Consider the following 25,348-nt stretch of genomic DNA (forward strand, 5'->3'; position numbering starts at 1 on the left):
TTATTAATAGAGCCCCGTGATGACTTTTAGAGCCTCTGGTTTGCTGTCCATCAGGGTCCAGCCACAGGGAAATGGTGGCCTCCCCCTTACTCTCTTTTGTATTCTGTTAGTATTTTTTGAAAATGTTCCCCAAAGACACACACCAGGGGAAACAGTCTCTCTGCAATCAGAGGTTTTACATACTTTAAAGTTAATCATTAAAGTGAGGTGAACAGGTCAGCTCACCAGCTTCTCCCATTTCCTCTGCTGAAGCCCACAGCCTTGGCCTCCACGGTCACTTATTAATGGGGCATGTGGTGTACATCAGTGTTTCCTCAAGAGCAGACCCTCCCCATCCAGCAGAAGGCAGAAAGGACTTCCCTAATTAGCATGCTTCCTTAGAGGGTGCTGTCACTCTTGACCCAATTAAACTGCAAAACAAACCTCCCCTGGGCTAAACTTAACCCCAGGTTTCCCCGCGATGGGCTCCGGGTAACAGATTCCGTGCTACTACTCAGCTCAGACACCCCTAAATACCAAAGATGAAACCAAAGGATAGTTTTCAGCTACCTTCTGACAGCGTGGGAGTCCCACTCACACCTTTTCAGGTTATAAAACAACATGGCCTTGGGGGGGACTGGCTGGCTGCTGCAGCCTCCTGGGTGGGGCTGTCTCTTGCTCTCTTCCCATCTTCCCTAGCAGGAAATTCCTGGTTTCCTTTTCCCCCTCAGCCTCATCAGAGTGGTTTTCTGTGGGGTAACTGCCTGCAGGCTCTCTGTGACCCTCTGAGGCAGGGAAGAGGAGTGAGGTGAACAGGCGAGGTTCTAATAATGTAACAAACGTTTTAATTGTCGCTCTTAGTTTTTCCTCTTGCCAGAGTTAATTCCAACCACTAGGAAGTTGCCAGCTAGCTTGTTAGATCTCATCTCTCTGCTGGCCTATCAATATAGCTAGGGGTCATTTAAAACAAAAAACAGAAAACCATGAACAACACCTTGGAGAAAATGGAAAGGTACATCAGATCCCCAAATGGGCTGACTCTTCCTCAGCGTTGGAGGTCTTTGCTATCAGAGCAGGAATGACTTTGTGAACTTTTGATCTGTGCACGAACTCAAGGCCGTTGGCATGACAGCTTCACAGAGGAGCTTCACAGCAGAAAGTCATCTCATAGAGTCTACTGTGGTCAGATGGCAGATGTACAAATCATGAACCAGTAAGACTCCTTGCTACCACCAACTGAACAAGTCAAACTGTTACCAAGTTCCAGCTCACACTGCTCACCCCACGGCAGGTCAATAAGTCAAGAGACAAAGTATTAGGAAAAGGAATAGCAACTTTATTCAGAAAGCCAGCAGACCGAGAAAATGGTGGACTAGTGTCCCAAAGAACCATCTTACCCAAGTTAGAATTCAGGCTTCTTTTATACTAAATGGGGAGGGGGTGTGGCTGGTTGTTGCAAACTTCTTAGTGCTGGAATCCTTTGTTCTTACAGCTGTTCATGGAGGTCTGGCCCCAGTGTTCCTATACACCTCCAACAAGACAATTGTTATTTTCTATGCTGCAATTTTTTATTTCTATGTGAATGGGAAAGTGTTGTACTGTTAAAGGTCAGAGCCTTGAGAATGGGCTATCCAGTATATTTCAGGCTATAGGCAACACCCTTTTACAAAAGCCTGTATGGCTAAGCACAGGCAACGGAGCACAGGGTTAGAGCCAAAGGAATAGATCCAATATGCAGTTAGGTTTGTTCTTCTCTGTTACAGAACCACAGGGCTTACTGATAGGGGTGGTCTGGTCTACAGTCAGCCCAGAGTCCTTTACAGCTTGCCTTGGTTTCCTATTTTTCCATTGTCCGAGTCATGAATCTGGTTCTCTTCGTTTGTGAATAGTGAACTGTCTGAGCATCTTTGAGGAGCTCTTAGCCACCTCCTGGCTAAGTCAACGATCAGGACCTGGGCGTGTGTGGAGTCAGAGACCAGATCTAACTCTGTGTGGTGTACAGCCGGTGGTCTGACCCACTGCTAACTGGATGCCCACTGTCCTTCAGGCACCTTGACAAGCAGCAGCAAATCAGACTCTAAACTTCCTCATCATTTGATTTTGCTGAAGCCATTAGAGATCCAAGCAGAGTCTGAAGGTTTCACGTTGAGGATTCTTCTCAATATAATACCTTCAGTGGGCATGTAATATTCAAATACTGTCTGGGTTGTAATCAGATGCAAAAAGCCTATTAATATTCTGCCAGGAACTGGAGAGAAGCCCTGCACTTTAAATCCAGCACCCCCTGGGGAAGCCTCTTACCCTCCAGGGATCCCCAGACATTCCCTAGAGCCGTTCAGGGTAGGTTCGTGACCCGTGGTTCACGGACCCAGACACCTCCGCTTATTTTCACTGAAAGATCAGCCTATGAGTAAGCAAGCTCGCTTGCCCAAAAGAAGTTTTGAAGACCAGATTTAAAAATTAAATCCTTGTGCATATATGGTGCTAATGATCTAACTCTGAGAAAGCTAGGTCTACCAGGCGCAGCTGGTGCCGTCTCACAGCAGCTATAAATTTGTTTTAAGTTCAGAATATTGTTTCCTGCTATTTTTAAGAGTCAAGAAGGGATTTAACCAGATTATTCCCAATGAATTTAATGAGAATTGTGCAGCCACAGGGCTTGGGTAATATTTTGAAGATTGAAAGGTCACATGTACATAGTCCTATATACACATTTCATTCGTCCATTTGCTTTTTTTTTTTTTTTTTGGGGGGGGGTACACCAAGTTCAATCATATGTTTTTATACACATATCCCCGTATTCCCTCCCTTCCTTGACTCCCCCACCTCGAGTCCCCCCCACCCTCCCCACCCCAGTCCTTTAAGGCATCTTCCATCCTGGAGTTGGACTCCCTTTGTTATACAACAACTTCCCACTGACTATCTGTTTTACAGTTGGTAGTATATATATGTCTGTGCTACTCTCTCGCTTCGTCTCAGTTTCCCCTTCACCCCCCGCCCCCTCCCATACCTCGAGTTCTCCAGTCCATTCTCTGTATCTGCGTCCTTGTTCTTGTCACTGAGTTCATCAGTACCATTTTTAGATTCCGTATATGTGAGTTAGCATACAATATTTGTCCTTCTCTATCTGACTTACTTCACTCTGTATGACAGACTCTAGTTCTATCCACCTCATTACATATAGCTCCATCTCATCCCCTTTTATAGCTGAGTAATATTCCATTGTATATATATGCCACATCTTCTTTATCCATTCATTTGTTGATGGGCATTTAGGTTGCTTGGCTATTGTAAATAGTGCTGCAATAAACATTATGGTACAAGTTTCTTTTGGGATTATGGTTTTCTTTGGGTATATGCCCAGGAGTGGGATTACTGGATCATATGGTAGTTCTATTTGTAGTTTTTTAAGGAACCTCCAAATTGTTTTCCATAGTGGCTGTACCAACTTACAGTCCCACCAACAGTGCAGGAGAGTTCCCTTTTCTCCACACGCTCTCCAACATTTGTGGTTTCCAGATTTTGTGATGATGGCCATTCTGATTGGTGTGAGGTGATACCTCATTGTGGCTTTGATTTGCATTTCTCTGATGATGAGTGATGTTGAGCATCTTTTCATGTGTTTGTTGGCCATCTGTATGTCTTCTTTGGAGAAATGTCTATTTAGGTCTTCTGCCCATTTGTGGATTGGGTTATTTGCTTTTTTGGTATGAAGCTTCATGAGCTGCTTATATATTTTGGAGGTTAATCCTTTGTCCGTTGTTTCATAGGCAATTATTTTTTCCCATTCTGAGGGTTGCCTTTTAGTCTTGTTTATGGTTTCTTTTGCTGTGCAAAAGCTTTTAAGTTTCATTAGGTCCCATTTGTTTATTCTTGATTTTATTTCCATGATTCTAGGAGGTGGGTCAAAAAGGATGTTGCTTTGATGGATGTCATAGAGTGTTCTGCCTATGTTTTCCTCTAGGAGTTTGATAGTGTCTGGCCTTACATGTAGGTCTTTAATCCATTTGGAGTTTATTTTTGTGTATGGTGTTAGGAAGTGTTCTCATTTCATTCTTTTGCATGTTGCTGTCCAATTTTCCCAGCACCACTTATTGAAGAGGCTGTCTTTTTTCCATTGTATACTCGTGCCTCCTTTGTCAAAGATAAGGTGCCCATATGTGTTTGGGCTTACTTCTGAGTTTTCTATTCTATTCCATTGATCTTCCTTTCTATTTTTGTGCCAGTACCATGCTGTCTTGATCACTATGGCCTTGTAGTATAGTTTGAAGTCAGGAAGCCTGATTCCACCAACTCCATTTTTCCTTCTCAAGATTGCTTTGGTTATTCGGGGTCTTTTGCGTTTCCATACAAATCGTAAGATTTCTTGCTCTAGTTCTGTGAAAAATGCCATTGGTAATTTGATCAGGATTGCATTGAATCTGTAAATTGCTTTGGGTAGTACAGTCATTTTCACGATGTTGATTCTTCCAATCCAGGAACGTGGTATGTCCCTCCATCTGTTTGTGTCATCTTTGATTTTCGTCCATTTGCTTTTTATTCCTCTTTCTTTCTCTGCCCTTTTCTCCTCTGCTTCCATCCTTCTCTCTTCCTCTCTTTTTTTTCCCCTCTCTAGAAATGTTTGTGTGTATTTTGTGTGTTTAATAGCCTATCTAGCCAGGCTTGAATCTTCAACATTGAGCTTTTCTGACTCCACACCCATCCTCCACAAAATGTACTGATTTTTTTAAGAAAAACATTTCTTTTAATTTAACAAGATTGCCATAAATTATATGGTTGGGATAAGGAGGTAAAAGAGTAGTAAAATATGAAAAGATAGAACAGATTGCCATGCTAAATTCATAGATTGGGAAGAACAGTGGAAGATAAAGGCTGACTTCCATTCACTGGAGCAAGAGAAATGCCTGAATTACCCTTTCAGGCAAAGCCATCCTTGGTCCTGGCCATGATGAAAATACCCAAGTTCTTATATTTTATGACATAACTGGAATAGTAATAGCCAAATTGTGGATGGTATGGTTTTCTGTAAATTATACAGTAAATCTAATGCATTAACAAGGCAAATATCAATATAACCAGAAATGTGTATGCAGTAATGACTTACTGCTGTCCTCTTCGTGCTTGTCTTATAAATGACATTTAAGGAGAAAACCCAAAACCACACACCTATTAACATTTTCCTATATTAACATTTTCTAACACGAGATTACACAACAGCACATTCTGAGGCTGTGAGCCTTGACATCCAAGGTTGTTCAACCATTCCGTCACTGTTGAACTAACTACTTCTGCAAAATTCAATCTTGCTGCACAGAAGTGGGGCAGATTTTTGAGGGGGTTTCTCATGCTTTAAGAAGCCCTATTTCATGGTTATGATGGACTAGGCATGAAATATCTCTCTCCAATGACACTACCACTGTGAAATATAGCCCTTTGCACTAACTGAAAGTGCTCACGTAGTACACATCACGTGACTTGCTAGGTTTCCATTCCCCAACTGGCCCTGAGAGTCCTTTGGCAGGTCACACTGTCACTGGAAGGGAGAATCCATCCTGCTCAGTTTTGACAATGCATATGGTGCCTTCCTTCCAAATTTCACATTAGCATTTGAAAAGAATTCCTTGGAAACTAAAAATGCAAAGTAAATCATTCTTATCTATTCAATAAATCTTTCCCTGACAATCCCTCCTGCCATTGTTGAAGTGGGGGAGGGGCAGCGGAGCCCAGACTCAGAAAAGAAAGCAAGATGTTTGTGTTAAACGCTTAGACAAAGTTAAAGAAAAGAAAAGATCAAAATGAGATAGGCACTCAGCCTGACCCTCATACAGCATATAATACCATACTTCCCTTATTGTTCAGATCAGTTGGCAAGCTGCCCTAGCTAGGCACCTTCCTCCTCGTCTCAATGCTGCCATCTTGTGGACGTCTGAACTCACTGAGAAGCAATGACCCTCATTAGAGAAAACAGGCCCTATTATGTATTTAATTTCATAAACAGGGTAGGAGTGGGACTGGCAGAAGCAAGAGCATTTTATCTTTAGGACTATTTTGTTAGCTCAAGTTTACAAAAAAAAAAAAAAATCCAAGCATCAAAGATTGCATTTTCCCCATCCTTAAAAAGTTAACCAATTTCCAAAAAAAAGGGTTGAGTAAAAACTAAGGCTATAGATGTTTTAAAAACCCCATAGTTAAATAGCACCTTGTAGAACACATAAGACAAATCATTCCTGGGAATCCCTTCATACTTTCTTGTTAGATTCCAAAGGAAGCGTTTTGAACATTAAAAAAAATTATACTAGTGGGTACCTATTCAAATATGCTTTGGCTTTGCTTGACCTTACATTGAGGTTTTAAGTGGGGCGAATAGTTTATATGCAAATCTGAAAATTCACTAAAGCAGCAGAGACTTCCACTTAAAATTATTGACCTGATATAAAGCACAGAAGTAAAAAATAATCTTACGAAATGCTTCAGAGATTCGCCAGTAAGAACGTGAAGCATAAGCTGATGTGGTGAGAATACAGATAACCTCCAGGGTAAGATATTCAGCCAAGTCACGTTTCTAGACTTTTGAGGTTCATAGGTCAAGCTCTAATTAAGATTCTTTTCATTGGTGGATATCATTTTATATGATTCATCCCCAAGAGCAGAGCGTCTTTCATATTAAATATTGTAGAATTGGAGAGAATGCTACAGATGTAATATACATGCTTTGGAAAGTAACCTTCCTGGAAATTTTATGTACCAATTTGACAGGCAGTCCATAATCTTTTTTGAGCTGGATTTTAAAAAAAAAAAAAAAGTAAATGTGATGTTGCAAACATTTGGACATCTCCATGCATCTTTTGAGTTTCTTGGTAATTCAGGATTTTGTGGCTTTCCCAGAATTTTTGAACAGGCACAGAGTTACATAAATCATGCTTTCCATGAACGAATTAAGGACCTTTCTTACCTAAATGATTAAATGTGTCTTTCTCTGCTTGTCTCTATTTTTTTCCTCTCCACCCACTGAAGAGTTTCCAACATATGGTTTTAACTGTGAGTTTGGCTGGGGTTCTCACAAGACGTTCTGTCACTGGGAACATGACAATCACGTGCAGCTCAAATGGAGTGTGTTGACCAGCAAGACGGGACCGATTCAGGATCACACAGGTAACAGAGGGTTCACTGTGGTCTCATTTCTTTGAGTTAGAGAAAGTGCTACTGCGGAGGGTTGCTGGGGTCTCTGAGTTTAGCAGGTTTAGAAAATACTACAGAGCATTCACTTTTGCTTTTATTTTCTGGAATTAACAAGCTGTCCTTACCTAGTAGAGATTCCCTTAAGCCACTTCATAGAGAATGATGGTTAAATTTGGCAATTGATCAGCCCCTCTGAAAAATAGCAAACTGGGCAAATCAGTGTGTGTGAATTAGTACCTGTTTTCTACTTTTTCTGAACTTTTTTCATGGGAAATTTCAAACATATTCAGAAGTAGAAAGGAAATAGTAAAATGAACCCTCTCTGTATATAACCCAACTTCAAATCCTAGGAATCTTGTTTTATCTCTAGCATCCTGACTCTGAATTGTTTGGAAGCAAGGCCAGACAGATGGTGTCATCTCACTTATTTTACAGCTAAAGAAATAATAAGTGAGCCTAATACTTACTCTCTTGACCCTTGAAGTGGAAGTGGATTGGGGCAGGGGTAGAAATCTTGTTCTCACAAGGAAGATTGTAAATCTAGCCCATTCCCTCTGAGCAAGTAAAAACCTCCCCACACCCCAGCTCACAACCCACCTCTCTTCCTGTCTTACTTTCCTTCTAAGATTAATTAGGGTTGGGTGCACAGGGAGCTGTCAGCCACTCTAGGAAACTTTTACCCACTGCCATCCTGTTTTCCTCCTAGCCATTTTGTCACCCAACTTGAGATATGGAATAAAGAACCATCAGTGACCTGCAAAAAAAAAAAAAAAAAGCATGTACTCACACACACACACACAAACACCCAACCCACAAACTTCTGCCCTAATCAGTGATACTGACAGGACTGCTTCCCCAAGTCGTGGGTCCCAAAAGAGATCCCAGAGGGTCATTAGTTGATGCTGAGAAATCTCATTAAGCCGAGGTTCCCCTATGCTTGTGCTTGGGATGAGCGGGCCAGGGGGCTGACGGATGGGCAAAGGGTACTTCATGCCTTTCCCACTTTGTTGTTCACTTTTTCCCCAGTGAATACAACCATTAAGTAGGTTGAATAGGCCTCTTTCCATCACCGCTACCTCCTTTCCTAATAAGAATGACAAGGAAATTGGATAAAATTGGACTCCTTCAATTCTGAGACACTTTCAATTGAATCTTAAGACAAGCAGTTTTAGAAAACTTAAAATACTTTGACTGTAAATGGCACTGTACATAGAAATGGCATCAAATTAACCAAATGCAATTAGCTGAAATGAAGGCAGTAATAGTGGAAAAATTGATGCAAAGTGAAGCAAAATGGCTCAGTAGGATCTGACATTCAAAGGAGGTTAAAAGCTATGTTAGCCAGAGACAAAAGCTAAAAGGCTTGCAGAAGCACAGTGCTAACTGAGAACACGGAGAGAGAGTTCTCGACCCAGAACTGTGATAAAACCCCCGAAAGGAAAAATATCAGCACTTTATGTGTTGGAGTGTCAGAAAAGGCGGGCTTGTCTTAGATTAACGGCTGGGAAGTGCGATTCCTTCAGAAGGATTTGTCTCTTTTGTCCTCCCAGACGCCCCGACTTACCGGGCGGTCGTACCAGGTCCGCCCAGACCAGAAAGAATCCCGCAGCACTAGATGCACAATCATGTGCCGAGAGAGATGGGTGAGCCCGACATCTGAAAGGCAGGACCTTGTTAACATGAAAAAGTGTGGGTGAAAAGAGCCTCACATACAGGACACACGCACACAGCCTGCCGCAGGTCGTGTGCGGCACTTTGCAAATCAGACATGGAGATTTCTGAAAATGAACACTACCTGGGTACAATAGCCAGCAGCCTGATTTTGAATTTATCAGAGTAATCCCACTTGGTTTTCTGCATTTGGCCTCTAGCAATGAAGCTATGTCCCTCCTTACGGAGGATTCCCGAAACCCGCATCTTCCCCTGGTTCGTTGCACACATGCTATCGAGCCACCCATGTACGTGGCAGATGCTGTGAGGGGCACTGGAGATTCAGGTGTAAAGGAGGGAGGTACTCACCGTCTGGTTCCGGGTGGGAAACAGCTCCAATGCAGTGGGATGCGGGTCTCCAACGGCAGGGGGAGCAGCGGTGGCAGAAGACAGCACAGAAAGGGGCAGAGAAGCGGGCCTGGCTCAGGGACCATTTAAGCTAAGCATCCTCAACTTCACTCTTCTCCATAACATAGGAGACCAGGGGGGCAGAGGCAAGGTGGGGGCATGTCTCACCTGCCCGTCTTGGTGGGCTGAGTGAGGTGACACTGTCACATGGACAGATGAGCATCATTTGGTAAATCAGTGGGAGGAAACAAACCCCAGGGGTGACCGAGTCTGCCTGGTGGTCCAGGGGACACCACAGAGACGGAGGGCATCACACATACTGCTGGGGCTCTGGTTTTTATTTCTACCTCCTTTCATTATCCCGCCCACTGGTTTTATTAAGGGTACTTGGGTCCCACCTCAGACAAGCAGTCAGGTGAGGGAGCAAAGAGGTTGAGGACACATCCACTCCACCTGGATGCTGCTGACTTAGGATGTGTCTCCCAAACACAGTGAAAGAGTATCTCCCAAACACACCAGCCTCTGGGGCAGCACACAGAACATCCTGCTGCCCACGGAGGCTCAGCATCAGATCCACACTTTCATCAGGTGCGGTGTTAGAGTAGCATTTCTATTTGCAGAGCAAACAGTGAAACACGAGTTGTGTGTTTGGACCAGGTGGTGACAGGAGGCAGTCCTCCCACTGGGGGTCGTTAACAGCAGAGCTGGGAGTTAGTCCTGCAAGCTCAGCAAGCATCTCCGTTGCAAAAGTGACACGTTCTCATAAGCCTCAGAAATGCAGCCTTGCCTCTTCTGAAACCAGAAGCGCACATCAAACAGGAGTGGGGCTCACAGTTGAGTTTCAAGCTCTCAGGTGTATTTAAGGAATTTATAAGCCTTTAAAATAAACTAGGGGAAAAGAATCAGAATTTGGGAATAAAAAATGATTACCAGATTATTTGCACAAACTGCAGCTTTATTATCATCAAGCAGTTTTAGTGACGACAGCATCATCAACCAGAAGTCCTCCTGCTCCAATGATAAATAAACAAGGATAGGTCTAAATGTTTCCATTTACTGTCTGTGTTCACGTATGTGCCACTGAAGCTGTCTTTAAGACTGTGTAGAAGATAGGTCTTCCTGTACATCGATCTGCTTGCAGTGGTGCAGAGACCAACACCAGTCTTAGCCTGGGTCCATGTGACAGTGCCTTCAGAATAAGTGGTATCAGACAAGTGTTGTTTACAGCCTCCCGCACAAATGTCCTTTCACAGAAGCTACGAGCAGACCCTTCAGTGCCAATGAGGTTTCCAACCAGTGCCCACTTCCCCTTCCACTGCACGATTGGGTTCTGGTGCTCAGCCCAGGAGAGAAAGTTTGAGTAGCAGAACTTGATAGAAAGGAGACAAAGGTTCACCCGTTTGGCCACTCTCCCTAACACAGCTTTTTGTCACAGCAGGAGATGGCAACTTCATCTACTCCCAAGCTGACGAAAACCAGAAGGGCAAGGTGGCTCGCCTGGTGAGCCCTGTGGTTTATTCCCAGAACTCCGCTCACTGCATGACCTTCTGGTATCACATGTCTGGTTCACACGTGGGCACGCTGAGGGTCAAACTGCGCTACCAGAAGCCAGAGGAGTATGACCAGTTGGTCTGGATGGCCATCGGACACCAAGGGGACCACTGGAAAGAGGGGCGTGTCCTGCTCCACAAATCTCTGAAACTTTACCAGGTGGGCCCCCTTCCCTAGGTCAGGGTGGGCAGCTGCTTTGGGGGGCGCTGAGATAATATTTGAAAGTTATGCAAATGAGATGCGGGAATCATTCCAAAAATTATTTCAGGTGTTTCATGAACCTGAGATACTGCTGCAATGATGATAATCTCAGTAGCGTATTTCACGGTCTCCTAGATTACAGGCAGAGGACTGATTGCTGAGAAAGAAGGGGAAATGCTACTCTATAATTATTTGGGGCTGTCACAATGAACAGTCCTTTGATTTGCTGCTTTTTTTTCAATTTTAAATTCTGTATCCAATAAAGAGAGTGTGAGGAGAAGTTTTATGCCATCCCCAAGCGGATAATATGGATTGAAGAGCAGATCTCGTACTCAGGCAAAATCTCATGAATTTCATTCTTTTTAAATTTTTTTAATAAATTTATTTGTTTATTTATTTATTGGCTGTGTTGGGTCTTCGTTGCTGCACACAGGCTTTCTCTAGTAGTGAGCAGGAGCTACTCTTTGTTGTGGTGCATGGGCTCCTCGTTTCAGTGGCTTCTCTTGTTCTCATTGCACGGGCTCTAGGCAAGTGGGCTTTAGTAGTTGTGGCACATGGGCTCAATAGTTGTGACTCTTGGGCTCTAGAGCACAGGCTCAGTAGTTATGACACATGGGCTTAGTTGCTCCATGGCATGTGGGATCTTCCTGGAGCAGGGATCAAACCCTTGTCCCCTGCATTGGCAGGCAGATTCTTAACCACTGCGCCACCTAGGAAGTCCCTCTCATGAATTTCATTTACGTGCTGTTACTTGAGTTGAACAGGCATTTGAAAACACTGTTATTTGGAACCCAACATTTAAATACTGTGAAAATAATCTCATTTTGTTAGGTGATTTTTGAGGGTGAAATCGGAAAAGGCAACCTTGGCGGGATTGCGGTGGATGATATTAGCATCAATAACCACATCCCTCAAGAGGACTGCGCAAGTAAGTATGGGTTGCTGTAGAAACCAATGCAGTGCTTGCCCAGAGCATGAGTCTTTCCATGGAATGGTCTTTGTTGTGCTTATTTAGACCTCGAATTTTAACGGGGGTTATAAGGGCATCCTATAGAATGCATGTTCTGGTGCAACAGGGCATAAAGCCAGGTCAGTCTACCTTTGGCTGCCCAGTTATCTAACCTGGTTCACTTCGAATGTCTCATTGGTACCCATAAAACTACACAAATAACTGCAAACCAAAGATCATAGCAAAGAAGAAACTCATAATTTCCAGGCTGTGTATGCCGTGCCTAAGCATGTGATGAAAAGTAGAAAACTCAGACACCTGGGTAATTCCAAATATCTCGGTGTGTAAACAAAACAGCAGGGCTTTGAAATTTTTGATCACAGTGGATTTAATGAAGATTGCATTGTGAATTAATCATAGACACCATCATTCTTCACTCTGTTACAAATGTAGGTTTCTGAATCTAAAGACAGTTGAAATGATGCAAAAGAATAAAGGAAATTTAAAGATTTTGCCTAGTATTTCAGAGTTTATGGATTTTATCAGTCTGGTATATATGAATAAGAGTCTGACATAGAAAACCAATTCATATTTCCAGTTCTTGATATATAATTATAAATAGCATCACTAATGGCAATGTAATAGCACAGTAATTAGTCTTAAGCTCCATTTGCTACACTTAAACTTTTGTTATATATCATTATATAATAGGATGTTAATTATAACAAAATGGAATAAGCCTATTGGGCAAATTTAAGACAAAGGAGGCCTGTTGGCTATAATGGGTTTTTGGTCATTTCAGCAATTTACAAAGCTTTTATTATTCAATATATTGGATGTATGTAATCCCTAAAGTGGCAATAATTTGATAGGGTCAATTGAAGAAATTGGGGGGAAAAGAGAGCAGTGAATAAAGGTCTGCTTCTTCATATTATGTAAGGAAATCTATTTCATGCCACAGCACTTAGCAGACCTTCACAGAAGGCGATGGCTTAATATTTAAGTTGCAACTACTTTACAAGTTCCCCACATCCACATCTACACAGTTGCTAAAATGTATATTTCATATAGTTACACAGGGCATGTACGACTTGCTCTCTGATTCCAAGATGAGAAGGTTGATGGTGATGTTTTTGGAATGGGAGAGCAAACTCCACCAACTGAAACAAAGAAATTCATTCAATTTGGTTCAACGGGTTTTCACTGACCACCTCCTATGTGCAAAGCAGCATCCCAGTGCTACAGTGAAAGCATAGAAGCTAAGACAAGCCCGTGAGCCTTTTTGTTTTGATGTGACTCATCTCCTTAGCTGTGTTTACTGCTGGGCATTATACTCAGAAAATCACAGCTAAAGCACCATTAAAACTTTGTGTTGCTGTAGCAATGCAGAGGTGTCAAAGATAATTCGATGATTATTCAGCAGATATATTTCCTTGAATATTTAGCCATGGATGGTAGGAAATGATCAGCTCTTTATTAATTATTTATGCATTAATATAACAAACAGTTATCGAGGCACTGGACATGTTCTGGACACTGTTCTAAATGCTGGGGACATAGCCGTGAGCCAGGTCCTTGTCCTCTACTCAGAACCATAAGTGATACCAGGACTCCACTCCCTCTGGACACTTTTTTTTTTTTTTTTTTGGTAAGAGACAGGACACAGTCTCTGGCCTTAATGAGCTGACATACTATATGGGAAACCGACTAGCACTTAGGAAGCAGTCATCTACAAAAGCACAGGATGGTAGCCATATGTGAAACCCCACTTCTGTTTTCTATTCTAACCAGATTTCCCTACACTCCAAATGCCAAAACCATTTCCCTCCACCCTGCTCTTCTCCTAAGACAAAACACTCTGCTCCAGCAGTGCTTCCTGGATTTAGATCTGACACCAATTCCCTAGTCACTTAACACTGCCTCTCTGTAGCTCTCCAGTTACTTGGTGGGGTCGAATTATACTAAAAATTCCAAAGAAAACCCAGTAGAGCCACTAGTGGGGTGTGTGTGTGTGTGTGTGTGTGTGTGTGTGTGTGTGTGTGTGTGTGTGTGTGTGTAAGGGTTTATGTAGTTTGTGTGTATTGTATTTGATTGGTAGTTCAAATACCTTTTTCAATTTTGTTTGACTTGTCAGAACCGGCAGACCTGGATAAAAAGAACCCAGAAAGTAAAATCGATGAAACAGGTAAATTTGCCTTGTTGACCGACATTTAAAACATTTTATTGTAGCTTTCATTGTATTTATGAAGAAGCTTTCTGGAACTCTGGTGCACTGGTGTATCAAAGCAGTTCACATGAAATAAACACCCATGTCCATGGTACTGTGCCTAGGCTGTTGTCAGAGTGCCCTCTGCAGACTTGGGAGCTCAGCCTGTGTAAGGGGGTGAGCCCTGGGGATGTGTGCCACCCTGGCCCTTCCCTGCCTGAGCTGGAAGAGGGGCTCAGAGGACAATGATGTGAAACACTCTCATTTTATAACTATGGAAACTAGTGAAGACTGTTTGTTACCCGAAGACCTGCAATAATTTTCATGTAATAATTTGAAACCCACCCAAATTCTTGTGCAATAATTTTCATAGAATAACTTGAAACCAACCCAGATACAATCTTTAAAGAATGAGAGCCCAAATTGTGATAATCTGCTTTGTTCGGACCATCTATTCCCAGCCTCCTCTACTGAAACCCTCGTTTTGCAACAATGATCACAGCATTAATGACGATGATGCTGGTGAGGGTTTATCAAGGAGCCAGTATGTTCCAATCACTTTACATAAGGTATCTTATTCAGTCCTCACAGCTGCTCTCTGAGTATATTTATCCCCATTCTACAGAGGAGGAGACTGAAAATCAGAGCACTGGTTTGGCCTTAAGTAACACAGCTAGTTAGGTGGTAGCCTTGGACTTCGGACTGATTAACTCGAAAACGTGTGTTTTCGTTGAACACAGCTTTGTGATCCAATGCAAGACATTTGGTTGGAGTTAGGCCTTGCCTGATGGTATTTTATTCCCAGAAGTCTCCACGCCTCCTGCCAGCAGTGGCAGGTGTTGGACACTGGTCCCAGCATTATTCACAGCTGCTGCCAGCAGTTCTGTACCTTGTCCATCAGCATCAGCACCTGTTGCCGTTAGAAATGTGGACCTAAGTGGAGAAAGCAGGGCGGGGTTGGGGTGGGATGAATTGGGAGATTGGGATTGCCATATATACATTTCTAATAAGAAAAAATATATCAAATTGTATACTTTAAATATATGCAGTTTATTGTTAAAAAAAGAAAGAAAGAAATGTAGACCTACTATAGCCAGACTTGGACTTGATAGGGACAAACAAAGATGGCACCGTATATGCAGTTGGTAATATTAACACGTGGCTCATTTAGCTTAGTTACATAGTCCACACCAGGAAGTAAACTTTATTAGAGGTTGTTTCAAAACAATGTTGCATCGAGGGAGCAAATATTAATGTGTCCTCATGGCTTGTTTCCCTCTGTTTAGGGACTCGCATCTCATATTTTTAGTTTTCTTTGATTGGAATCCTTGTTGATCAGGACACCATTAAGTAAACACCAGGCCTGTTGTACATTGACATTTTAGTCTCATTTCTAGTACCCGGTAATGAGGCTCAAAACTCCCATGTTAGTAATTTTTCATGTTCCACTCTAAAGAAAACATTTCCCCAGTGCCTGAGTGCAGAGCTGTGTGACCGTCTCCAGTGAAACCACCAGGGCTGCAAAGATGCTGGTTATTAAATGTGTTCTATTCAGCACAGTGCAGACCCAGCTTCTAGATTGCAGCCATAAGCCATTTTAAATGTCATCAGCAGGCATGCCCTCGTTTTTTTCTGAAAACTCTCTCCTTCTTGAGTGAAACCACCGTCGACTCAGGGGGAAACGAAGATTTGACGTGTGGCAGCACCACCGCACAGAAGGGCAGCTTTGGGGGAGGGCTCCTCATGCCCGGTTTTAGAATCAGGTAAATGCACCAAGAATGTTTAAATCCCCCACTAGACAAATGTGTAACAAAGCATTTTGCAAAGCTTACAGACCTCATATCTGGCCAAGGACGATAAACACAGATTACAATCTCACAGATGGCGGGCTGCATGAAATCTGAATTAGATTAGAACCTAACCCTCACTCTTTACCCAGAATCAGTGGTTTCCATGTGCTAAGCTTTCTGTCAGAACCACAGCACCAATGCCCCAGTACCCTTCCCTCCCACGCTTCAATTCCCAACACTGAGTCAAACATAAACGCTGGTGTTTCTTAGCGATGGGAGAGCCAAACCCCACTGCAGAAATGCCCTGCAGGCTCTTGGGGGAGGACAGCCCAGCCTGGACATGTGCTTCAGTCCTTTCCCTTTCCTTCTTCTCCATTTCTCTGTCTATTCCCGTCTGGTGTGTTGGCAAGGGCTCACGGAGCCAATTTCGTTTCTCTCCCCAGGGAGCACCCCAGGATACCAAGGCACGGAAGAAGGTGATGAGAACATCTCCAGGAAGCCGGGCAACGTGTTGAAGACCCTGGACCCCATCCTCATCACCATCATCGCCATGAGTGCCCTGGGCGTCCTCCTGGGCGCTGTCTGCGGGGTCGTGCTGTACTGTGCCTGTTGGCACAACGGGATGTCTGAAAGAAACTTATCTGCCCTGGAGAATTATAACTTCGAACTCGTGGATGGCGTGAAGTTGAAAAAAGACAAACTGAATCCACAGAGTACATACTCGGAGGCATGAAGGCAGACGGAGGTGACCAGGCAAGCGGGAGAGTGGAGTGGAGGACAGAGCTTGAGCTGGGGACCGGCTGATCTTTCACTGTTCAGGCTGGGAAGCGCGTTGATGACGCCAAGCCAGGTTTTCTCAGGAGCTTCGATGAGTTTGGCCGACAGACATGAACGACTTAGCTGTGTTAACAATCGGAATCCTGTACAGTCAGCTTTTTTCTGTTGGTTTCGTTTGAATAATCAAATGCTGGTGTTGAGACCAAGTATGATTGACATAGTAATTCATCTGGACTCCCCTTTCCCTTCTCTCTCTTCCTCTTCTGGATTCTTTTCGGAAACTGTGCAAAATCCAAGATGCTGGCACCAAGTGTATTCGGTGGGGCCCTTTTGACGGACATGCTACCTGCAGCCCAGTGCCCAGAATATATTCGAATAACTGCATTTCAGTGGACTCCTGAAGCTGGCCTTGTGTATAATCGCCTGTCCGCGTCATGCATAGGCAAAGAAGGAGTAGGATGTTTTCTGTTAAAGTACCGTAGCCTCAGTACCAGTCTAGTGTGTCAGCTCTGTTTACGAAGCAATACCGTCAGATTTCCTCGATGTTTTCCAGTGTTGTACTCAACCTCGTGCTGTGAACTCCATACAGAAAACTGTGCCGTCACCAAACACTGCTGGCAACTGGGTGTGATGCTGACAACTGCCACGAAGAATCCTTGGCACTGGCTGGTCTACGTCCTCTCAAGTGCCTTTTTGTTTGTACTGGTTCTCATTGTGTTACATTAACCCACCCTGTTTCTCTCTGAGGAAAGCCCTCCTCTTGAATCAAACCCTGGTGGCCCACTGACTAAGAAGAAAGTATATTTTAGTGTGAGATGTCAGCCTCCGGGAAGGCAAGGGCTCCGAAGATATGGCAACGTGGCTTAATTGTTCTGCTTTTTCCGTAGTTCAATTTCATGTCTCTTGACCCTTTTGTATAAAGCTGCAATACTCTCTCTCACTGTTCTTTCATATGGAATGTATTTTCAAATGTAAACACTTTCTCTCCTCTCTCTCTTGTCTTTTTTCTCTCTTAGGATTTAAGCATTTGCCATTGTCCAGAAAAGAAACTTGCAGCTTTAACCTGCTGGTAATGGCAAACACTTTTACTAGACTTTATGTTGGAAAATAAATAAATAAGGGAAATTCCTAACTTTGCCCTCCAAAGTCTAACTTTGGTTTCCTTGTTAACTGGTTAAAGTGACAGTATCTTTTTTCCTAAAGCCGTTTGTCTGTCTATTCCAATCAAAATGATCGTTGATAGAAATGTTTGCATTTAATAGAAACAGTGGTAAGTTGAGGGAAGAAAAATAATTCTAGTTGGCTTTCAAGTGAGACCCGAAGGAATAAAATTCTCCCCAAATCCAAAAATAGGAGATTTTTATATCCAAATACACAAAAATGACCCGGAAGAACCTTCTTGTTTTGGTATTGAGTCAGATGAGGGAAGTAGAAGAAAGAACAGTTAATTTAAGAAAGCAACAGTAAATCCTGGTGCCTGCGGATGAAGTATTTTAAGATAAGAGAGGGGAAGAAAACAAATAAAGGCAAAACAAATGTTTTAAAAATTCATTCAGCAGCAACCTTGAAAAAACAGAGACTTGAATGAATGCTTCTAGAAACTTCCAATGACTCACACACCAAAAAAAAGCCTGCCTTGGGGCTGGCAAGACCTAAGCTTCCAACGGCACAGAGAAGTAAATATCTTATCAGGCAGCATGTGAATTAACCCAAAGACGCTTTGGTTGTTTTCTGTGTATTTGTGCCGTGACATGATGTACACAAGAACTTCCTCCCTTCCCGCACTGCTGTAGGTCTCACTCAAATACGTCTGTGGGAGTCACATTTGCATCATGGAGGGGAAAGTCCACTCATCCTGGTCTAATTGAATTGAGAATGCCTTTTGTTTCCAGGAAAGTATCGATCACTATGAAAGAAGCATAGATTCGTATCCCCAGAGGAATCCATTCAGCAGTTATAATCATACCAGGACGAAAGCATTGACTTGATTTTTTTTTTTTAAGGCAACAGACTTAAAGTTGTCCTCAGCCAAGGAAAAATGATACTGCAACTTTAAATTTTAAAGTATCTTGCACTGATAAATATATTTAAAAATTATATGTTTATAAAGTTATTAATTTGTAAAGGCAGTGTTACAAAATGTTCAGTTTATATTGTTTTAGATTGTTTCGTAATTTTAAAAGGTGTAAAATAACGTATTTTTTTCTTTATTGAGATCTATAAAACTTTCTGTAGTAAAATGTTTTCATTTTACTGGTATATTGTTGCTTCATGTTTTGTACCATCACAAAATTTTGTGCAAATTTTTTTTACAGAAATTTTTATTTTCTATGACAATATGACACTTGTAAATTGTTGTTTCAAAATGAACAGCGAAGCCTTAACTTTAAATGACATTTGTATTCTCAGACACTGAGTTGCATAAAAAACCACATAGAACTGAACTGTAACTTAAATTCCAAACTATGACTACTACATTCCAAAGAAACAGTTGAATTAAACATTTTCATAAAATATCCCAAACCTGATGGCTTTTATTATATTAGCTTTGTTATAATTAAAGAAATTGGTATTATTCCTGCATCAAATAACTTTCAAGATTTTTTTAAGTTCTCTTTTAAAAATAATATCCTAATAAGGACGGAAGATTAAGAAGACATTTCCTGAAAGTAGAATATCAAACCAAATTGGACACTTGTCAAGATAAGGTATAAAGAATTTGACTTTATAAATGGAAATTTTTAAACTTCAAATCTTGTGTCAAATGGTTCTATATTCCATTTAGTAAAGTTTTTTAAATGAAATTCCCAAATATCTGTTGGTAAGTTTTGTTCTTGTAGAAAATAGATAATAAAGCTGACCGTATTTATGCATGAAGCTATGCTAAATTTCGTTAAAGGGCGAAGTTGAGTATGGCATTGCAACTGGCTACTTGGTAATTCTTAGGAAAATTTTGATTCCATTTGGGACCAAAATAATAGTAGTGATAATAATAATAGTAAACAAAGACAAGAGAAATGTAGAGCTTTGGCTCCACACTTAGAGTAGAGTAGAGTAGACCCTCAAGAAAGCATGTTACAACACACTTGACCACCCCTCATCCCCCCCATCCACGTGCCAACAGTTCTTTCTTTACCTTCCTCTGATTATAGGAAAACTAAATTCTGAAGCACAAGAGTTCCGTGAGGGTGGACTGCTCTGCACAGCTCTTCCCAGTGAATCAACATTCCTTCTTCTCTCTGGACACTGACACCTTTGGCATCTTCTAAGATTTAACTAAGAAGAGGACATTTTCCCTACTCAGTGGAGTTTTAGGTCTCTCTGCTTAGAGAAAGGAGCCAGATTCGAGCCAGAGTTAGGTAATCACTTGACTGAACTTAAATTCTATTTATGTTCATGGGTGTTGCCAGAAAACATGATGATTTACAAGGAGTCTATCAGAATTAATCCAGAAGAACGCTAAGGGCCATAGATTAATCTTCTCTGTTTCATTGTTTGAGAAACCTTAACCATAGATGATTTTCATCCATTTTTTATCCCTAGTTAGCTGCTAAGCTAGGCTTTTCTTCCTGGGTTTAATGAGCTAAATCACTGTATAATTCTTCCCCAAATCAAGAATTAAATATGTCATGAGGATTGAAACATTTAACTTAAAAAATGAAAATTATTTATCGGTCCATCTCCTGTCTTCCCAGCTAACATATTAATCACCACTTGGGCTGGATTGCACTTTATCTTTTTGCAAATCAGATGGATTTTGTAACATTCCATCATGTTTCTGCTTCCCAATGATAATCAGAGCTGTTGTGTTGCATTAAAAAGCAGTTCTGCCAAGAATTATCTCTATTTCCCTAAACTCTATCCACGAAGGGATCTTAAGCAGCTTTTCAGCTCAGGGGTTGAGAAGCTGGAGGGAAGGGAGGCCCAAACCAAGTAGAACTTAGCACCAAGAAGCAAGCGAGACCAGGATGATCTCTGGCATTTTTTTAATGTTCCAAAGAAACATTGCAAGATGATACAGACAAGAGCATCCTGTTATCACATGCATGTCACTTCTTAGTAGCAATAAAGCTTCCATGAACCAACTCTATCATTTTAGGAGAGAAGGATTAAACTCCTTGGGAATCTTCTATGGTGATGACACTATACTTCTTTATATTGAGAGCATTCTATTTTCATAACAGCTCTGGGAGCTAAGGTGTGTCATTATTCCACTTTATAAATGAGGACTCCAGAGTTCAGGCAAGCTGAGGATGAGTCTAGGATGTATCCGGTCTCATCTCCTCCTCCATTCCTCCTACCACGCCATAGCCCTGCATGATCTTGAGAGATGCTCACAGAGGGCCTGGCTACTGAAGAACCAGCAGCAACAGCATCACCTGGAGGCCTGTTAGAAACGCCACACCCCAGACCTGCTGAGTCATTTTAACAAGATCCCCAGATGGCCTGTCTGCCCATCCATTCAGGTCTGAGAAGCACCTTTCCCCACCTGCAGGTACACTAAGCCAGGTGTCCCAGAGTCTGCCTTATGCTTTCGGGACACTCAAAGACACAAAACACATCCCTGCGGGTTTCACAAAGCACTTTACAGAAGAGTCTGAGCACAATGCAGCCTGGAAAACAGAAAGTAGAATTAGGATACTGGAAATTCCACTCACTTAGCCCAGAAACACGTTGTAGCCATCCTGCCTGATTGCTGGTGAGGGCCCTACATCTGGACTTTTCTGAGAGGAAGAGATAATGCTTGTGAAGTGGGTCACTTGGTGCTCTAGAGCAAAGCGAACACTCTGTTACTCATTATAGTGTGGTCAGGGATCAAGGGGGAGGACCAATTTGTGAAAAGCCAAATCCTCTTGTTCAAAAGAAGATGCCACAGTCATCACACACTACTTTCCAAGGATGTTAAAATCCTGATGGTATAATTCAAAAAGATACATGTACCACAAGGTCCATTGCAGCACTATTTACAATAGCCAGGACATGGAAGCAACCTAAACGTCCATCAACAGATGAGTAGATAAAGAAGATGTGGCACAAAGGAATATTATTCTGCCATAAAAAGGAGCAAAACTGAGTTATTTGTAGTGAGGTGGATGGACCTAGAGTCTGTGATACAGAGTGAATTAAGCCAGAAAGAGAAAAACAAATACTGTATGCTAACGCATATATATGGAATCTAAAAAAAAATGGTACTGATGAAACTAGCGGCAGGGCAAGAATAAAGATGCAGATGTAGAGAACGGACTTGAGGACACAGGGTGGGAGTTGGGGGAAGGGGAAGCTGGGATGGAGTGAGAGAGTAGCACTGACATATACACACTACTGCATGTAAAACAGACGGCTAGCGGGAAGCTGCTGCATAGCACAGGGAGATCCACTCGATGCTCGGTGATGACCTAGAGGGGTGGAATAGGGAGGATGGAAGGAAGGCTCAAAAGGGAGGGGATATGGGAATATATGTATAAATACAGCTGATTCACTTTGTTGTACAGCAGAAACTGCACAACATTGTAAAGCAATAATACGTCAATAAAGATTTGAAGAAAAAAAAATCCTGATGGTAAAACTAGGCTGAACCCAATTTAATCTTTCTTCAGTAATTTCTAATCTTGTTCCTTAGGGCCCTTATTACAAATGAGAAATTATCAGATAATAGAATTTCGTTGTGCAACGTTGACTCCTGAGAGAAGGTTTTTCTATATAAAAAGATTGTCTCTCATCTCCACATCTAATGGAATGGTACCTATTATGATATAGGAGTTCAATAAATGTGTAACATTCAGAGCCAGTACTTAATTTCATCACTGCCCTGCTATTGGTGTTGGAAAGTCACTTGCTCTGGCAGAATGTTGGATTGAAATGGACCTGCTGTCTGGTGATGGTACAACTGAGTCTCACCCTTGGGCAGCTTGAATGAGACGACTTGCCAGGATGGAGAGCAGGTCCTGGTCCCTGTGCTGCTTCTTTCAGTGATTTGAGCATCTCCCCTGCCCATCACTTTTGACATGAGTTAATTTATCACCCTTCTTTAAGGCCCCATCATCATCTTGCAGAGATGTAGTGCTAGGCAGCACTAATGATCTTGATGTAATCCTGTTGGGAAACCATCCCACAGCTTATTAGGCTATCATTGCTCTAATTTCATCCAACTTCTGAAAAATTTCAATGTTGATTAAAGTGCTTCTTGACTTTGAATATGTGATATATTTAAAGCAGATTCAATCATTACCCTCAGATCATTTTCAAAATTTCTGCTGTGATTTATGCCCTCAATCTAAGAAGACCTTATATCTGGAGTCTTCAACATAATTTTTCTTGGGTCAACTTTTTATATATATTTAAGTTACGTAAGTTCCTGTGAATTATAAGAAGAAATACTCCTTCCATCATCCAAGTACCAAATCATCCCTTTATTTTCATGTATTTATTAGAAAGTTTAGGGGGTTGAAGGGGTCCAGGCTGGGACACCAGCCTGGTTTTTTCCCCTGTTCCCTAAGCACCCAGAGCTCGGATGTCAGATGTGTGTGCTTCAGCTAACTGGCGGGCACGTTGTTGAATCTACTCTATGTAAACATCTTCACTCCTTATCCTCACGACCACTACGATTTTCTGTATGTTTACTGTGTACCAAACTTTACTAGATGTTCCCATTAACCCTTAAAACAACCTTATGATTTGAGGTTACAAAAACGGAGGTTCAGAAAGGCTGAGAAATATGACTCATGCCTCACAACCAGTTATTAAGTAGTATTTGCAAGATTCAAACCCAGTTCTGCCTAACCCAGCGTTTGTGATCTGAGACGCTGCTCCACACAGCTTCCTCCGTGTGAAGGAATGGTCTCCTTGTTGCCAAATGTCAAGTGTTATCGGAAGGCTTTGGAATGCCCAGTGCTACGATCTCACTTGTCTATCAGGCTGGGTATTAGTCAGCTTGGCTGTGCTGGGGTAAGAAATAAACTCCAAACTGTAGCGACTCACATAAAGGTGTATGTTTTACCTACACGGAGTCTACTGTGGGTCCGGTAGCTCTGCAGGGCAGTTCTATTCAAGGATCTGGGTTGTTCCGCCTCTTGCTGTAATACCAGCCAGAGCGTGGGGCTTCTAGCCTCTGTGCCAGAGAAGACTAGAAAGTTGTTCACTGCTTCTTCAGTGCTGCAGCCTGGGACCGACCCATGGCCCCAGCAAACTGTGAGGGCTCTGATAAAAGCGGGGGGAGCACATGTACATTCAGTAAGAGGTGGGTGTCACTGACACAACCCACAAGGGCAAAGCCACAGTCCTGCCGTAGAAGGCGGACAAGATCACTCATGACCCCCATCACCTGGGGCGGTGAGGGGCCCATCAGGCTGGAAACCAATCACAGCTCAGGGAGAGGAGTACCGTAGGGGGAGCGGGCAAACGAGATGAGACGTCTCACATCAAAGACGAGACTCCTGAATGTTGGCTTGCGAGGGGCCTCCTGCATGCCGGCACAGGTCAAGGGAGACGACGGGCGGAACCTGGACTAAGGGTCTGTGGTGTAATTTCAGATCTTTGTGTCCAGAGACAGGGAGGTCAGGAGGCAGTGTGTGAAAGGGGACAGGTTTCGTGAGTCTTGGGAGCCCACTTTTTTATACTTCAAGTATGTCCTGTGTATTTCTACTTGAATTTCCCTTAACAATTAGCAGCTTAGTATTTAGTCATTTTAGTACTATTTAGTCATTTGTGAAGTTGTCATACATCTCAGCTATCCAAATGGGAGATGGGGAAATGTTTGTGTCCAAAACATAAGAATTCTACCCAGAGTCCTATCCATCTCCGCTCCCTAGTTTATTTCCTTCCACAGAAATCATCACCTTTGTGTTTACTATATACCTTACTCATTTATTTTATTATCCATCTACACTAATAGAATGCAAATTCCATGAGGGCAGTGACTTTCGTCTGTTTAGTTCACTGCAGTTTCCACAGCACACAGAATAGTTCCTGGCACACGGTAGGTGCTAAATAAATATCTGTTGACTAAAGGAAGTTTAGAGGCAGGTTTAACCTATCAGAAGTTTGTTCAGGGGCAAGAACTCGGAGGGTTCATATGTAAAGATTTTTTTCTTAAAAGACATTTCTTTCACACTCTACTGAAACAGAGAAGGACCCTATGGTCCTTGTCCCCCATGTCCTCAGCCTGCCTTTTGTCTGTGGAAAAACTTTAGCCAAACAATAAGTTTAATCAGAGAAGTGAGAAAATACAAAGACAAAGGAAAATAGTCAAACGAGACCAAATAATAGTAGTTTAGTCATTAAGCAAAGTCAGGAACCTTTAGTTCCTCCTCAAGGGCTATAGATAATATTCTGAGCCACATCCTGTGAGCTGTCTTATAGATGCTGAAACCCCCACCAGGTGGAAGAAGTTAACTACATGATGACCAGGCTGTAGCCATGATATAAGCTGCCGCAATTCTGAAAACGGGCCTCAAAAAAATGGGAACAATTCGACCATGGACCTGAAGATCAACTGCACTTAGAACAATCAAGATGACACTGATCAGACCACCGCAGGACCAACTTCAAGATGACTGTCGGAGCTGACTGTGCTGTTTCTGCATGTAGCCCCCTCCCTCTGTCTATAAAAGCTCTTGCCCACTGATTGTCAGTGGGGGGAGTCGGCCTTTGGACAGGAGT

At 42.4% G+C, this 25,348-nt stretch overlaps 1 protein-coding gene across 8 annotated transcripts in view; it reads left to right on the plus strand.

The window, feature by feature from the left end:
- The window catches only part of NRP1 (neuropilin 1), a 139,629-nt gene extending 120,135 nt beyond the window's left edge, over window positions 1-19,494 (plus strand). For 4 of the 8 annotated variants that reach the window (XM_057731954.1, XM_057731953.1, XM_057731952.1 and 1 more), the window contains 5 exons: window positions 6,994-7,131; window positions 10,652-10,926; window positions 11,800-11,896; window positions 14,052-14,102; window positions 16,357-19,494. In XM_057731954.1, the coding sequence (XP_057587937.1) occupies window positions 6,994-7,131; window positions 10,652-10,926; window positions 11,800-11,896; window positions 14,052-14,102; window positions 16,357-16,646 (851 nt within the window). In that variant the 3' untranslated portion in view covers window positions 16,647-19,494. Of the gene's footprint in view, window positions 1-6,993; window positions 7,132-10,651; window positions 10,927-11,799; window positions 11,897-14,051; window positions 14,103-15,737; window positions 15,887-16,356 lie in introns of those variants that run through there. The other 4 variants (XM_057731955.1, XM_057731957.1, XR_009053215.1 and 1 more) reach the window with 3 other exon arrangements.
- Window positions 19,495-25,348: the final 5,854 nt, after the last annotated feature.

This window comes from Hippopotamus amphibius, chromosome 4 (genome assembly GCF_030028045.1).
Source record: "Hippopotamus amphibius kiboko isolate mHipAmp2 chromosome 4, mHipAmp2.hap2, whole genome shotgun sequence".
In the NCBI taxonomy this organism is placed as follows: Eukaryota; Metazoa; Chordata; class Mammalia; order Artiodactyla; family Hippopotamidae; genus Hippopotamus; species Hippopotamus amphibius.